This window comes from Notothenia rossii (genome assembly GCF_949606895.1).
Source record: "Notothenia rossii genome assembly, chromosome: 5".
NCBI classification, from domain to species: domain Eukaryota; kingdom Metazoa; phylum Chordata; class Actinopteri; order Perciformes; family Nototheniidae; genus Notothenia; species Notothenia rossii.
The window spans coordinates 86405431-86421094 of record NC_136903.1 but is presented as its reverse complement, the minus strand read 5'-3'; the positions used below and the strand labels follow the sequence as shown (position 1 = coordinate 86421094).

Sequence of the window (15664 nt, the reverse complement as noted above, 5' to 3'; positions counted from 1 at the left end):
GACTATTCTTTCAAGTTTGTAATGCTTTGTATTAAAATATACATTTGCAGAAGGAAGCTTGTTGAGGCATGAGTTTTCTCTGCAAAATGAATAATTTTTGGTTTGGAAAATACTGTAAAATGATACAAGTTGTACTTTTTAAATATGTAAGGGATTGATATTACTGATTCTACTTTAACTGACTTTAAGAATGGAGGTAACCACAATCCAACATTTCCAATTGTTCATTTGAGGTGCATGTAACATCGTGGTATTAAACCAACTTCTTAAAAAGAAAGTCTTTAACATTGTCCACCTTTCTTGACACGAACCACAGTGTGACATTCAGGCCTCCTTACATACTTTGAGTAAAGATTTGTTTTGTGTTGATGCCTTTTGTTCGCTCTGATGAACCTGGACTTTAAACATATCATCATGTCACCAGAGATAAACCACCAAAGTACGCTTTTTAAAAAACTAACCAGTTTGTCCTTAGCCTTATATTGACTAAAAATATTACATGACAAAACTAATATCAGCTAGTGTCTCTTGTTCTTTTAACATTAGCCAAGTAGGTTTTATGTCAGTATTACGTTTGTGTTCCTTACACAATTATCCTACATTTTACATAAAATGTAGTTTCGTTTACCCCCATTATTGCATCTATCAAAATGGAATTCTCTTCATTAGCACTACTGTACTGTATTTGCATTGGATGGAGGCGTGTGTGGCGCAGTGGGTTGTGTAATGGTGTTCGGATCAGGGGGTCACAGGTTCAAACCAGTCAGCATGTCGTTGTGTCCCTGAGACACTTCACCCCAAATTGCTCCTGTGGGGATTGCCCACAGTATTGAGTGTGTAAGCGTCTAACAAGTGACATGTAATGTTATGTAATGTAATGGATGAAGCATCATACAGTAAGTACAAATGTTGGTTTCTTGTTCTTAGTGTGTCTCTTTTCCGTCTTTCTACTGTCTCCACTTGTTCCACCTTTGACAAGTTCACTGTGAGGTGTTGCCCACTTGGCTTTTCTTTGCAGCACGGACCCAAAGTGCACCAATAAAACATAAAGTGTTATTCTCGCCAGTGGATGTTGTTATACCTCCAACTTTAGAGAACTGGCAGTAACAACAATGAAAGAAGTGCTGTGTGCTGCCAAGCCCGGAGATAAAAAAACTCTGGATTCTCAGTCAAAGCTATATCTCTCCGGGAAGCGCTGTACACCTTCAGGTGCGTTTCATCCTTCAGATCACTTTCCTATTGTTTTCTTATCTCTTTCCTCTTGCAGTGTCCTTCAGAAAACCAAGTATAAAGAGAGAGAATTGATAATAATTACTCATGTAACATTTTGTCCGGAGCTAGTCAGCTTAATGGGATTTAGTATTGTGTTAAATAGCAGGAAGTGTAAAGTTACCGAGCCGTCATCTTATCTGATTTGTGTGTAGGCCCTTTTATGTCTTTAAGAATACATTAATGATGTGAATCTGCTACCATCTGTTTGCTATTTATATTTTGCACAGCAGAAAGAGTAACTCTAACCTCAACCCTTGGCAACGCTCAGCAGAGGAACCCAAGAGATGCAATTTAAATGAATAATCTCCCCCATTGTTGAGAGAATCCTAACTCAGTCAAACCAAACACACTGCATTCAGACACAATCAGAGATTTTCCGTAATGTTTCTCCTTTTATCTGTGAAAAAGTCTGTGAAATGATGAAACTGTGTTATTTCAGATCTTGACTCATGGTTAAATATAGATTTTAACAGTAGTACCAAGTTAACATGATCTTTGTTAACTGTTTTAATTTGTTTATGTGGCATGTCTGTTTTAACTTCAAGTCTTAGTTTGTTTTCCCGCCTTTTTTTCTGTCATATCCTAATTAATTTCACAAGTTCGCCATTAGCCCTGAAACGGATGGATTATACCTCCATTGCCTTGAAGCATTGGGAGTTTAAAAACTAATCATTTTGGATCAGCATTCATACATAATTGTGAAAGGGTGTGCAGGCAAAAAAATACATGAAACAATGTGTATATGTTTGCTGTTGTAAATATTTCTTTAAAAACACACGAAGCAGCACACCTAACATGCCCAGTTAGTAGCATCTTCAGGCAGCCATACAGTATATATTCTGGAAATAGCAATATGACGCATGCAGTAATGACTTTTCCAAAACCACGCAAAGAAATTGAGAGTTTATAAAACGCCAGACTCTTCTCCGCCTTCATCAGAAGTTGAAATCTGACACTTAAAACGGAGGATTTTAAAACAGGTTGAAACACTTAAGATCTGACAGATAATTCCTTTGAAATGCACATCGTCTCCTCAACATTTAAATGCGTCAGAGTTCAGATTCAGATATAGACTCCCTACCCGGGTTGACTTACAGTGTCTTCCTCCAGGACACTTCAGCAGGTCTTCTGCTCTCAAACGCTCGTACGTGCACAATGTTTTCATTATTCATTTCCCCACCTTAGTTACCCGTGGGTGAGGCTGCATTATCTGCTGTGGCAGCCTCATATCGCTGCTGACCTTGAACTGTCATTTCTTTCAAACACAACCCCCCCCCCCCATCCTGCCCACCTCTCCACAACCAATAAGATACCAAATGACCTTAATTAATGGCATTTCACCTCCTCTGCATTTCCCATCAGTCTCTGTGAATCCCCCCCCGGAGCTCTCCTGTGCCCAGAAACATTAACTATTCATATCTCCATCATTTTAATATTTAAGTCAATCAAATGGATTGCACTAGATAGAACTAACATCAATTATCTTTGCAGAGATAGAGAGATTTATTTAGTGTGATGAGTGATAGGTGGGGAAACATAAGGCTGGATGTCTGCAGTCTCATTCTTCTTTCATTTTTCTGTCCGTTTTTTTTTTTTACGAAAATGAGTCTTTCAACTCTTCCTTTGGCTTGAAAGAAAATTCTTGGCACATCTGATGAGGAGTTTTGAAAAAGAGATATCCAGTCTTAACAAAAGGTGTCACAAACCCTTTCACGGTTGCTGACAACATCGGAATTACAAACTTCTTTGCTCTCGAAAAGATTGTTGTAGATGAAATGTCTTAAAGAGCAAAAGTGGGAGACCTTTTTTTATATGTTATGACAACGAGCTTCACATGTTGTAATGTTGTGGCTTCTGCTCTCCAGCCTGAATTAAAGCTGTGTTGTTGCACATATTTAAAATCAAAGCCACACATTTAAATGATATGCGCTTCTTTTAATTCGAGAGGATGTACGATATCTCCGTTGGGAAGAAATCTTGTTCAATTTTAGCAGTTGACCCTGAAAAAGAATTGGCTCTTTCAATTATTCAGTATATTGATTCATTATATTGCTTATCCGATGTATTTAGTATCTGAACTGACTGGTTCACTTCCTTGTGGTAACAAATCAAGGATATACACAATATATGCTGGATTAAATCAGGATCCTGCAGTGATGATTTTAGGAGCTTAACTGTTCTTTACAGAAGCTTCCCAATGAGATTTTACAAGTCTGAACTTAATTTGTTTTCCTCCCCTGTGTATTGGAAAAGGTAAAAATGAGTTCTCGGGATATTGAGAAAATATATATTTCTGATCAAATACCTTGATATATATAAATATATTGTGGCGATATATAGCTTTCATTATTTGTGCTTTTGCAAAATATGTCCACTATTAGATATGATGACTAAGTAAAATCAGCTAAAAACTTTTTCTGGAAACAGGGAAAATACACTTTTTAAAATATTATTAATAATCTAAAACAATAGCTTGTCTTGTATCACAATATCAATATAATATTGGTTTCATTTCATTTTCATTTCAAACCTTTATTTAACGAGATTGGTCCCATTGAGATCTCTTTTTCAAGGGAGACCTGCAGCATATAGGTTCCACATGAAACATAAAACAATAAAGGACATCATACATTATATTTACAGGATACATTTACATAGTTATCGACATTTACAAGTGCCCATAGTATCAACAAGCATTTCATTTAGCCTAGCTTTAAAAACATGCAGAGGAATGAGACTGCTCAGTTTCAATTCTTGCTGAAGAATGTTCCAAGCAAGTGGAGCTGCGCACATAAAGGCTGTCTTACCTAAGACCTAATTGGTACATTTCCAGGACCTAGTGTAAATGTGTCTCTTTTCGGAACATACATATTTTTTGTTGTAATAATGGTTTTGATCACAAGAGGCTGTTGTGCATAACTTTCCCATTCTAAAGACGATCAAAAACGTTAATAACTCTGTCCTACATTCATGATGGAATAGAGAACGAGGATTGTTTTTCTTAAAAGGAGGACTGCTAACAGTTTTAAGGTCACATGAAATATGTTTTAAACATGCCTACATACTTGTAGCTCCGATGTGTAACATACAACGTGGAGGGGTGTGGCAGAGTGGGTTGTGCGTTGGTGTTGGATCAGGGGGGTACAGGTTCAAACCCCACTGCAGTCAGCATGTCGTTGTGTCCCTGAGACACTTCACCCCAAATTGCTCCTGTGGGGATTGCCCAATTAGTCCCTTTGGATAAAAGTAACATGTAATACAAGAATCACATATCATCAGTCCTTATGTTAATAAGCATTTGACTGAACTCTGTTGCAAAATTACACTTAAAACTGTCTGTTGCAACATAGACAGGTTGTATCTGTGTAATTCTCTACCACATGTGTACCTACTGCACTTAATAGTACCTCTCACTCTCTATCAGAGGTGGAAGAAGTACTTTTTTACATAAGTTATAGTATACTACTGTGTAAAAATACTCATTTACAAGTGAACGCCCTGCATTTCAAGATCGTAATTAAGTAAAAGTACAAAAGTATTAGCATTAAAAAAATACTTGAAGTACAAAAAGTAAATGTACTCATTATGCAGATTGGTCTATTTCAGCATTTTAAAATAATGTATTAAATTGTTGGTGCATTAATGTATTCATCCTTAAATGTTGCATTGGGGCAAGTGGGGTTTATTTGAACTAAATGATTTACTAGTTAGTAGGTTAACATTTAATAATATATGATTTATTTATATGTTGGATTAATAACCTATACTAACTAAATACGTAAAATACATTTAGTGGAGTAAAAGTAGCTGGACATACTCAAGTACTAGTACCTCAATAGTTTACTGAAGGACACATAAGTCAATGTACTTGGTTACATTTGACCACTGCTCTCATTAAGGCTGTATCTGAAGAATACTACATGTGGGCTCATTCTACATCTAATAAAAATAACCGTTGATGTTTTTATTTGATTTTTAAAAGCCTCCCTTTTTCTCGAATGCATCACTTTCCCCCCATTATCTCCCCTTCTTTCATTGATCAGCAGAAGCTGCAAATCAGAACACAATACTGCAAAATCCCCTGCATCAATTAACCACAAAAACACTTTAAAAACTAAGATGAGGTCGTTTGGTTTCTGTGAAAAAATAATCAGGTGTTGTTCATTTTCATAATGTCATCCCTAGCATTTTCTCTTTATATTTCAATTTTTTTAATATACACCTCATGAATAAAATCCCTATAAATCAAATTCCCTCTTGGTTTCTGCTTTTAATATCGACATATATCCGGGAGATCAAGTGGTCTCTCCCCTCTAGCAGAGGAATGGCAGGTGCCCATATAGGCTGGTGGCGCATTACTGTGCTGCGATGGGTGTTTTTTTTGTTCACGCGTCACCAGTGGGCGCTTCTTCCTGCGTACAAAGAGAGCAGAGCCCGGGGATGCGCACAATGTGAGAGTCTCTCCGGTCAGAGGCTGTCCTCTCTGCTTCTTCTTGCCAACATCTTGTGGAGTGTAATACCGGAGCATCCCGGGTGCAGCGCGGATCAACCCCAACTCCCTGACTCTGTGTGGGATTTACCGAGGAAGGGGCTGCAGTCAGTCCCATCCTCCAGGACCGAGAGGCGCACTTTACGGAGCAGAATTAAGAGCAAACCGGAGCCTCTCCTCTGGACCAGAGTTACTGAGAGAAATGTCATCCGCTCACTAGAGCCACACTAAAACTGACACTGGAATACAATCAAACCAGTTTAATGGAGAGGAACAAATAGAACAAGTAAGTATGCTTTTTTTTGTCACTCCCTGCATGAACTTTATTTGAAAATTAGTTGCAAATCCAATTTAATTTTCATAACAAAATAACCCCTGTGGTTTTATCTAGTGATCTACATTGGGCAGTGTGTGCATGCTGATCGTGGGCACACATGCATGCTGCTGATAAATGCATTTCTACTCGAGTTCCAAATGGTTTGCTTGGTCCTACTGGGAATTCTACTGTTGGGGCTCATTTCCCTCATCTAGGACAAAGTCCATATGGTGCCGCTCTGCTCAGGAAAAGCTCTCTGTAACTTGTTTTAAGGCAATTATTCCCACAGAGGAATAGTCTATGTTTTAAGATTCCTCCCCAAATTGTGATTTTACGTCATAGTATTCAGATATTTCCAATTTTTAAGTAAATCTCCAAGGGTAATTTTGCAGCCTAGTGTTATTTAAGGAATGAAATAGCTCAGCTCCATTCATACAATTTTGCCTGGAAAAGCTCATATTTGGCCACCAGTGGTCTCTATACTTTCCCCCTCCCCACCGAGACAGACCCGGCCAACAGAATAAAATACAAAAAAATGCTTCAAAGTATCCTACTATTCAGCAGGGATGGTAATCACTCTCTGCTCATGTTTATTTATAGATCCCTCACAAATATTCTTTAGCAAATTAGAGGTGAAACGTGTTTTTGAAGAAATGCAGTGAATTATTCTATAAGGCTGTGCGGGGATGAGTTTGTGGCACCATTTCCTACGAAAAGCCCTTTTGATTTGAACCTGAGTGGCAATTACACCGCACTGCCAGATTCTTTTTCAACAGAGGTTGTGAAATGGATTGAATATAATAAAAAAAGAAATGTAAAGCGCCTGCGTGAGTGTCTCCTGCTCCTCATGCTTGACCTCCAGTCATGGCTGTGTCTGGGTTGAGGATCCAGGGGATGTGCCTGGCTGATGATAGGGTTGAGAAATGGATCGCTGCTCCCCTCTCCTTTAAGTGCACTTACTCTCCTGCCCCTGCGTTAGGCAGCAGCTGAGGGATGCAGCCGTGTTTAACATAGGAAGGTTTCACTGTGGGAGACCGGCTGTCGTCCAGGGATTATTTTTTCCGCATGAAAATACACGGCTGTCTCCAGAGCGTCCTGCCCAGATGTTTATCCATACGTGGTAAAAATGTAGACGCTAAAAGTTAAATGACAGCTTTCTTGCATTGTGTGAAACCCCTAATATTTGAGCCTAATGTTTCGGCCACATAACTCAGGAGGTACAGCTGGATGGAAAGGTCGTTAGTTAACTTCATAAGTATATAAGCAATATGTGAGTTATGCTGACTTGTATATGAAAAAGTGCTTTGAGAGGACTGGAAAAGCACTGTGTAAATGCAGTCCACTTAAGGTCCCTGCTTCTCACTGGAGTGAATAAAGCGGTGCATTCCCTATTCATCGCTGTATGCTGTCCCCCGGCATTCAAACGCGACCTTAGTCACAGTTGTAATCATGCTTCCTTATTCATACATGCGTCAGAAACATGTGTGAAGTGGCTATTTGCTTTTCTTTAGCTTGCCTGAAACATGTAGGAAACCTCTCAGGAGAGAATATGCACACAGTTCTTTCATCAATGTTAATGTAACAGCTGGTTGGGTTGCAATTACACGAGAAGCCTTTCTGATTGAAATGAGCCGTGGAAACATCTAAGATAATGCAAAGCTATTACGCAACCCCAACAACACCTTTCATCTCACAATTTCGCTGCATCCTAAAGCGTGAAATGCAGATATTAAGCCCTGCCTTTATTTCCAAATGACTTCTCTAATTTCCTTTTTGATCCACCCTGGCTCATGTGTAATAGTCATGTCTGCAGTTACTCTGAGTGAATTAGGTGGCATCAGTGCACAGCTGATTGTGAATTCTTCATTCATTGGCGAAAGCACAGAGCAGCTGTGTATTCAGATGGAGTCGGTCCCCGGGTGGCGGATCCTCTCTCCCAGGTTCTCTTGCTGAGTGATTTAATGAAGATGGCAGCAGAAAGTCATAAAGACAATGAGTTAGTGGGAATGAATGCATCACACACGGTAGTGAAGTCATACCCTTTGTGCCACTGCTGTGCAATTTTGACAGGTTTTTTGTGTGTGCAGGATCTCATATATCTTGATCTCACAACTCTGTTTTGTGATCTGAATACAAAAACCTTGAGCCTGCACACCCCTGTGATTCAAACTCTCCTCTGCTCCCTCTCTTATTGGATTCTTTTTGCAATTACGGTGCCCTCCGGGGGGGGTGAAATGGATGCCTTTAACCACCTTTCCTATCAATTATGTGCCAAACAACAGCCCCGCTAACCAAGAAGTCATCTCATTTACTCTGGAATGCGTTTAGCCAATGACTTCCATTAGATTTAGCTTCTGTGGAGGTGAAAGTGTGATGCCTCATTACATTTGGCGGAGCAATCTTTTGCTCATCATTTCGAAGGAGAAAAAGAAAATGCCATCTCACCTTCATCGTCCCACGAAACCCCGGAGGGAGTTGTTTTCTCTGCGTACAGAGTTTTTTTTGGGGGGGGGGGATTTTGCTAAAGCTTCGGCTTATATGCAGCTCCTCAAGGTTTGACACTAGTGCAGCTTTTTTGAAGGTCAGAAGTGATACAATTCTCTGAGCTCTGGAATAGATTTTGGAGCATCATGAGACTCTTAAGCTCTCCTGCGAGAGCCACTGAAAAGCTGTCCGCCGAAATAATTTTCAAGGCAAGGGTGACCCTTCTTACACAATGGTTGGGAGAAAAATGGCATTCCTTTTGGCCTTTTAATGAGCCGTTAATGCTGACACGAATCAGCTACCGTGGAAAACGCTCACAAATGAAAATGTCACTGCATGTTTTACAGGCTGCAGAATGAAGCTGTGCTTAGGGGCAAACATCCATCATATCAGCAGAGACACTGTGCCATGAACTGTGTAGCAGCCAACTTGCAAAGAAAGTATTTCCAAGAGATTTTCTTCTTAGAATCTTGAGGCTTCTCGGAGTGATTTGGGATGACGAAGTTGGATCCTAGCAGAAACGAATGGCGGTTAATACTCCTCTCAAACTGAAAAATGCAGCACACATTTTTCTTTTTTCTGCTCTGGTAGAATTTCAATCCGTGTAATCCAATGTGATGGGGGTTTTAGAGTGGCAAAACGCCCCAGAAATGTTGAAAGACACCAGGAAATCCACTCTAAATCTCTCTGTGCCTGCAATTACACCAGATGAGGAACAATTACCGGCGCCATGAGGGTCAAATAGTCTCCATTAAGTTGTGATCAGGCAAATGTAGATTCTACTGTGTCTGCTCAGCACCACCAAGCTGCTTCGTACTCAGCGGTTATCTAGTCATTCTTTCAGACCACAGCCACAATCCTTCAGTAACAAGTTTGTGAAACAAGTGAGTGGTTTCATATTTTCAAGAATTCTAAAGATAGCCCTCTGTTAATCCGCATAACAGAGTTGTGTTGTAAGGGGTCGGGATGAATTCTTAATCCTGAGAGGCGTATCAGTTCCTACTTACTGTGATGTGGGTCAGGGCTTGAGCAAAGCCCCTCCTGCGCCACTGATACCACAGTTACAGTCTTAAGGCTCTTCCTTTGACCTCCTTATATGGAAAGTTTAATGGCCATCCAGGTCATTGATCACCAGTTAGATTGGATAGCTGATGCGGCAATTATTGGATGATCAATCTTTGGGTGTAGGACCACGTGGCAGTAAAGGTGATGGGGGTGGCAGATATATGCAAGGATAACATCTTCTAACATGAACTTATATCAAGATGTATTGAAATTGCAGTATAAAGATTGCAATGTATGTTTTTGGATAGAATTAGCCAATTGGCGATTAGTGACAGACTAATACAACCAGTGGTACTCCAACAATTAAATATAATGTTTCCACAATGAAAGGGAACTCAGGAGGGTTAGATTCAAAATCATTGTTAAAATCGGTGCGTCAGAGGCCGAGATGTCCTCACTTGTTTCAGCCAAGCTTCAAAACCACTGGATACACACTTCCCATAATGCAACCATTAGCATACTTTCTACTCCACACCGACAGCATGTCAAGCAATAATGTATTTGGTTTCGTAAATTTGCCAGGCCTCTGCAGCCTCACCCAAGCAAGAAGCTACGTTGATGCAATGCAATTGCGCTTTTACATCATGGACAAATATACTCATCTTTATCCAAGGTTTTTCCGTCGGTTGTGTGGAATTAAAAATGCTTAAATTAAACATATAAAAAGCCCAAACTGTCAAAACTACCAAAATAAGTAAGTGCAATGTATACTTAAAGAGGCCCTATTTTTATTTGTTGGGTTTTCCCTTTCCTGTAATATTATATCGCGCTTCTATTGGCTAGCGCTTCGACACATTGTTACGTGATAGGCTAAGGGGCGGGACATCTCAAAGTGGATGACCAATCACAACAGAGCTGGCCAGCTAACCAATCAGAGCAGACTGGGCTCAGAGGGTGAAAAAGAGGGGCTGCAGCACAGGCAGTATGAGAAAAATAAAGACCTTTTTGAACATTAAAGCAAGGAGACATGTCAGAGTGGAGACACTAAATACAAATATGAAGCTGAAAATGTGCATAATAGGGCCCCTTTAATTTCAAAATCAAGCATGTTTGATTATGTGAATCTCACAAAAATAAACATAGTCTATTGTCTCAGAAACCTTTTTGACGGCCTGAATTGTAAATTGATCTTGGCGTGTAAAATGGTGGGTGTTCCCATCTAAACCTTGTTTGAATTAAAGGTTTACAAAGAACAGTAAATATAGTTATTTCAGCCAGCAGTAATAACAGACAAGGAAATGCACCATTCTGTTTTAGTATTTGGCCTTCGTATAGTTCTGTTGACGTTGGGACATTATTTGTGCATACTAAAATAAATACAATCAGTGTGCTTACATAAAGTCGCCCACTGAAGCCTTTGTTAAAGTATGAACTGGCATTTTGTAGATTGCTGAAACACAGTCTGCCGGCTCCTATTAATAGTAAAATATGAAGAGTATCTTTTGAGGTCACTCCCTTCCTCACTCCCCTTTAAAGCTGAACATTGAGCTTGTTAGGCGAGATGAAAACATTCCCATTGAGCAGCTGTTTATTCTTCTCTGCCACCTTTAAAAACACATAATCTTCAGGTTCCTGTCTGCTGTTCCCTTCTCAAGATTCACTTTCTCTTCCCTTTGAATATCTCCCGAATAATAAGAACCTATTATGTAACTTAGCAGTGCTATAATAATGTGTTTTTCCTAATGAATGCATGTCGTATTTGGATCAAAATGTCATATTTTAATCATATCCATAATTACTTTCCCTTCAGATTAAAATTCTTGTATTCAAGGGAGGACATTCCAGTCGCAAGCAATTGGATGAGAGTCTTATTAGCCCTCGGCAACTAAAGATGATGTTTCCATGGAAACAAATTGTTCTGCTATCAATCACCGGATGCCTTGCAGGTAAGATATTTGAACACTTATTATATTTCACTCTCACTGCACTTGTTTGTTTCAGGACAACGTCTCGCCTAATAAACATGTTCCATATTCATTACCATATTATGTTGCTTTTTTTTTTTTTTAATGTCACAAACAAAAACAAGTCGGTAAGATTAAAGGCTTCAGTTTAGAAATCAAGTTTCAGGAATAATTGAAGATCCTTAAATTGCTCCAAAAGATCAACCTTAATCATATTTAATATATCAAACAGCCTGGTTATTTTTACACTCTTTCATCCTTATGTTTCATATTGTATGACAGTATGGACTCAAGCATCACCATCTACAATGAAAGACACTGAAAATAAAAGGATCAAAGCATGTCCGCTGGCACCGTCACATCTTAAAAATATACATTCTGCTTATGTTTTGAGAGCTACTTACTTTTTTTTGTTTTCTTAATTTAGCTTTGAGATATATTTAAAGTCAAGCCCCAGAGCCTATTTCCACATATATCAAAGACAAGAACATAACAGCGAACTGCAACTTTAAAACACCACACTGTAGATAGATGTAGAAAATCAAGTGTTGTCAACTTTACAACCCATTACCGACTAAAATCTAATTAGTTTCAGATATAAAATACTTTACAACAAAGGTTAAGTGCCGACTAAAAGCAGACCATAGCGGTACCCATTTCTGCTAATTAAGTCTAAATTACCACAGTGTATTAACGACACTGCAAACTGTATATTTTAATGGCACTTTTCAAGCTAAAGCCTAACGAGGGATAAGAATTGAAAGATAGCATTAGCTATAAATTCCCAGAACAGAACATCAGTATCATTGTCTGTTTTAGGACTTTGTTGAATTGCATCGACCTATAAGTAAAATAGGGTTCAATTTAAAGAACATTTCCATCTCTCCTAGCAATGTTTATGAATTGAAGAGTTCCATTCATTCGTGAGTAGGACACAGAATCAGAACGGTGAATAAATAATCTTTCCCGACCAAAAAGGTCACACTGATTAAGTCACAGTCATTAAATAAACAGCGTTCGAGGCATAAGAGTTGAACATTTGTAATTTCCCAGAGCAGAACATCAGTGTCATCGTCTGTTTAAGCACTTTGTTGAATTGCATCGACCTATAAGTAAAATAGGTTCAATTTAAAGAACATTTCAGTCTTAGTAGAAGCAATTTTTATGAATTGAAGAGTTTCATTCATTAAAGAGTTGAACACAGAATCAGAACGGTAAATAAATAATCTTTCCCGACCAAAAAGGTTACACTGATTAAGTCACAGTCATTAAATAAGCAGCGTCCTTCACCGCTCTCGTCCTGCTTCACTTTTTACGGCACGCTGTTAGGCATGACCGAGAGTCCGATCCCATCCCTGTTTATGGCCTATAGTCCAGATCATTATCAGGATCCATGCAATGAATCCAGTCCTCTGCATTTTAGCACAATCCCCCTGCCGCCATGCCTCACTCTGCCCTTGTGTGGCCACCTGGGATTCGAGTGGGAGAGACACTCCAGCAGAATGTCAACCCTTGTTCCAATGACATTGTAAATCCCAATAAATGTTATTCAAATTGGCTCATGGGTAATTCACGTCCAGTACTCAAGGGAGGCAGATCCAAGCGGGCTCACCTTCCTGGCGGACGAGTGTCTTGAACAGGGGCCTATAAGTGCCGGTTCTTACTCAGTGTTGTGATGGAAACCCTTGACAATCACTACAGCTGATAATAACAATCATTGTGATGTCTGAAGTGACATGCTCTATATTCTGGGAGATAACGAAATACAATTACACCTTACATGTTAGGCTGCATGGCGTCTTCTCCAGATTCACAGACATTTGAATACTCTCCTGCTTTGCATATCTATTCATTTGGTTTCAACCTCTCATTTGAGCACAATTACAGGTAAAGACTAATATTACAATTAGTGTACTTTTACTAGAATGCCAGTGTTAGCTGAGTCCGATTATGTCAGATTTGTGTCACACATATTTCCGATAACTCTAGAGCATTGTTTATATTACATTTAATTTAGCTGAGACTCCAAACCAACTTACAATAGGTGGGTTCGACCATGAGGAAACAAATACAAAAACAAGCATCCTGCAGGCTCTTTAGCTATCAATAAGCAGCAATTGAGGAGCATTAGCTTCAATTTAGGCCAAACCTTTCTAAGTGCTTTGTACAGAAGAGAGATTTTCTATCATAATATTTTTTTTATTGGCTGAGAAACAGAAACAGTTGGTTTTCAGTCTGCGACGAAAGATGTGTAGTCTTTCTGCTGTACTGATTTAGATGGGGAGCTCGTTCCACCATTTTGGATCAAACGGGTCATTCACGCCGAGTACAGACCAAAATTCGACATTCAATTTTCTGAATTCATGGCATAATTTAATTTAATGAAATGATGATTGATCCATAATTGTTTTCATCTAATTATTAAAAAAACACCACGATCAAAGGGAAACTAACTAAAAGAAGATCTGATGAAAGGAGAAGGATATATTTATTTTTGATGACAGATAGACAAAGCTTTAGTCGAAGCTAATGCTAGTTCTTTGATAATTTACAAATGTTTAAATGTGAGTTTTCCACCCCAAATTAAATGTTTCTTTTTTTCTGTTGTTTGGTTTTCCACACCATGTTCCAAAATTCTATATATATATTTTTTTTAAGTAACTTTTTTTTTTCGAATTCATGGTATGATCCATAATTGGTGTTGTTTAACAATTAAAGAACACTGTGGTGAAAGGGAAACTAACAAAAAGAAGATCTGATGAAATAGGAAGGAGTTTTTAATTTATGATGACAGACCGACAAAGCTTTATTCGAAGCTTGTTAAACCAAATGTGTGCGGCTGAATTGATTTGAAGTAATTATAGTTCTTTGATCATTTACAAATCCATTATTATACCATATGTTTTTTAATGTGAGTGTTTCAGTTTGACCCAAAATGTAATATTGGTTTTCCGCTCCATGTTCTCCATTTTCTGATCAACCAAACCAAGATCACAGGATTTGTTTCCATCTTGTGTTCATAGTGAAATATGTTTGGATTTCTGGACATATTACCACCGGTTATAATCCACGTGTAGAACTGCTAGCCACATGCTGCAATCTGTTAGCAGTAGGATATTAATTAGACCTACTCCGGCCGTCTGTTGGCTCTGCTTTCATTTAGCACCAGATTGTGTTCCACATCCTTTCCTTTTAAGCTGCTGGCAGATGAGTGCATCCTTATGGCCTCAATTAACCGGTGCATTGGAAGTATGACATAGATGTTCTGAAAATAGATTGTTCGGCTTTATTCATCATCCCTGTCACGAGCAGAGAGTAGTTAATTACTGAGGAAGTTTGTGAAAAAGGGCTTTCTGTAATTGTTGGTAGATTTGAGAGCCCATCTTAAGTCCTCAACTATTATTATCTATCATTATGGCAAGTAATTTAGGGCTGCAACTAACAATTTTCTTTTCATTATCAATCATTCTGCAGACTTTTTTCTCATTTAATAAGGGAAAAAATGTCCATCCCAGTTCCTTAAAGTCTAAGATGATGTCTTTAAATGTATTAGTTTGTCAGTCGGCAGATATTCAGTATTCAAAGTAGGATAATCTCCATATTTGAGGCTCCTAAAAGTACATTTTTAAACAATCTTTGTATCAACGAAAACAATTGTCGACTATCAGATTTGTTGGCCATTATTTCACTTTCTTTCGACAATAATTGTATAATTGTTGTGAGCTTTGTTTAACTGCCTTAAACCTTTTCAACCCAATCCAACTGAATATTCAAACATATTAAAACAAAATTATAAGATATGTTTGCAATATTTTTTACTTATTTGTATTTTTACAAGTGAGTTTTGAAGCAGGGAGATTATTTATATTGGACAGTAGGAACAATATGATGATATATCACCATTGTCATTGTTTTTTACTTCACTATTCCACTGTCACGTTCAACAAAACCAACACAAATATATATATATATGTCACATGAGCCGTCAATAACTCAAATTTGTGTGTACAGACAGAGAGATCGAAATACCATTTCCCACAATCCCGAATACTAAAATAGAAATATGTATACAATATGTATATCCTATATATACACAATCAACAGACACATTTACACATGCACACATTAAGATAC

General features: G+C 38.4%; 1 protein-coding gene across 1 annotated transcript in view; it reads left to right on the top strand.

Moving 5' to 3' along the window:
• The first annotated feature begins 5742 nt into the window (after positions 1-5742).
• The window catches only part of cntn3b (contactin 3b), a 63008-nt gene continuing 53086 nt past the window's right edge, over positions 5743-15664 (top strand). The window contains 2 exon segments of the mRNA XM_079684930.1: positions 5743-6047; positions 11377-11512. Coding sequence (XP_079541056.1) covers positions 11458-11512 — 55 coding nt within the window. The 5' untranslated portion in view covers positions 5743-6047; positions 11377-11457.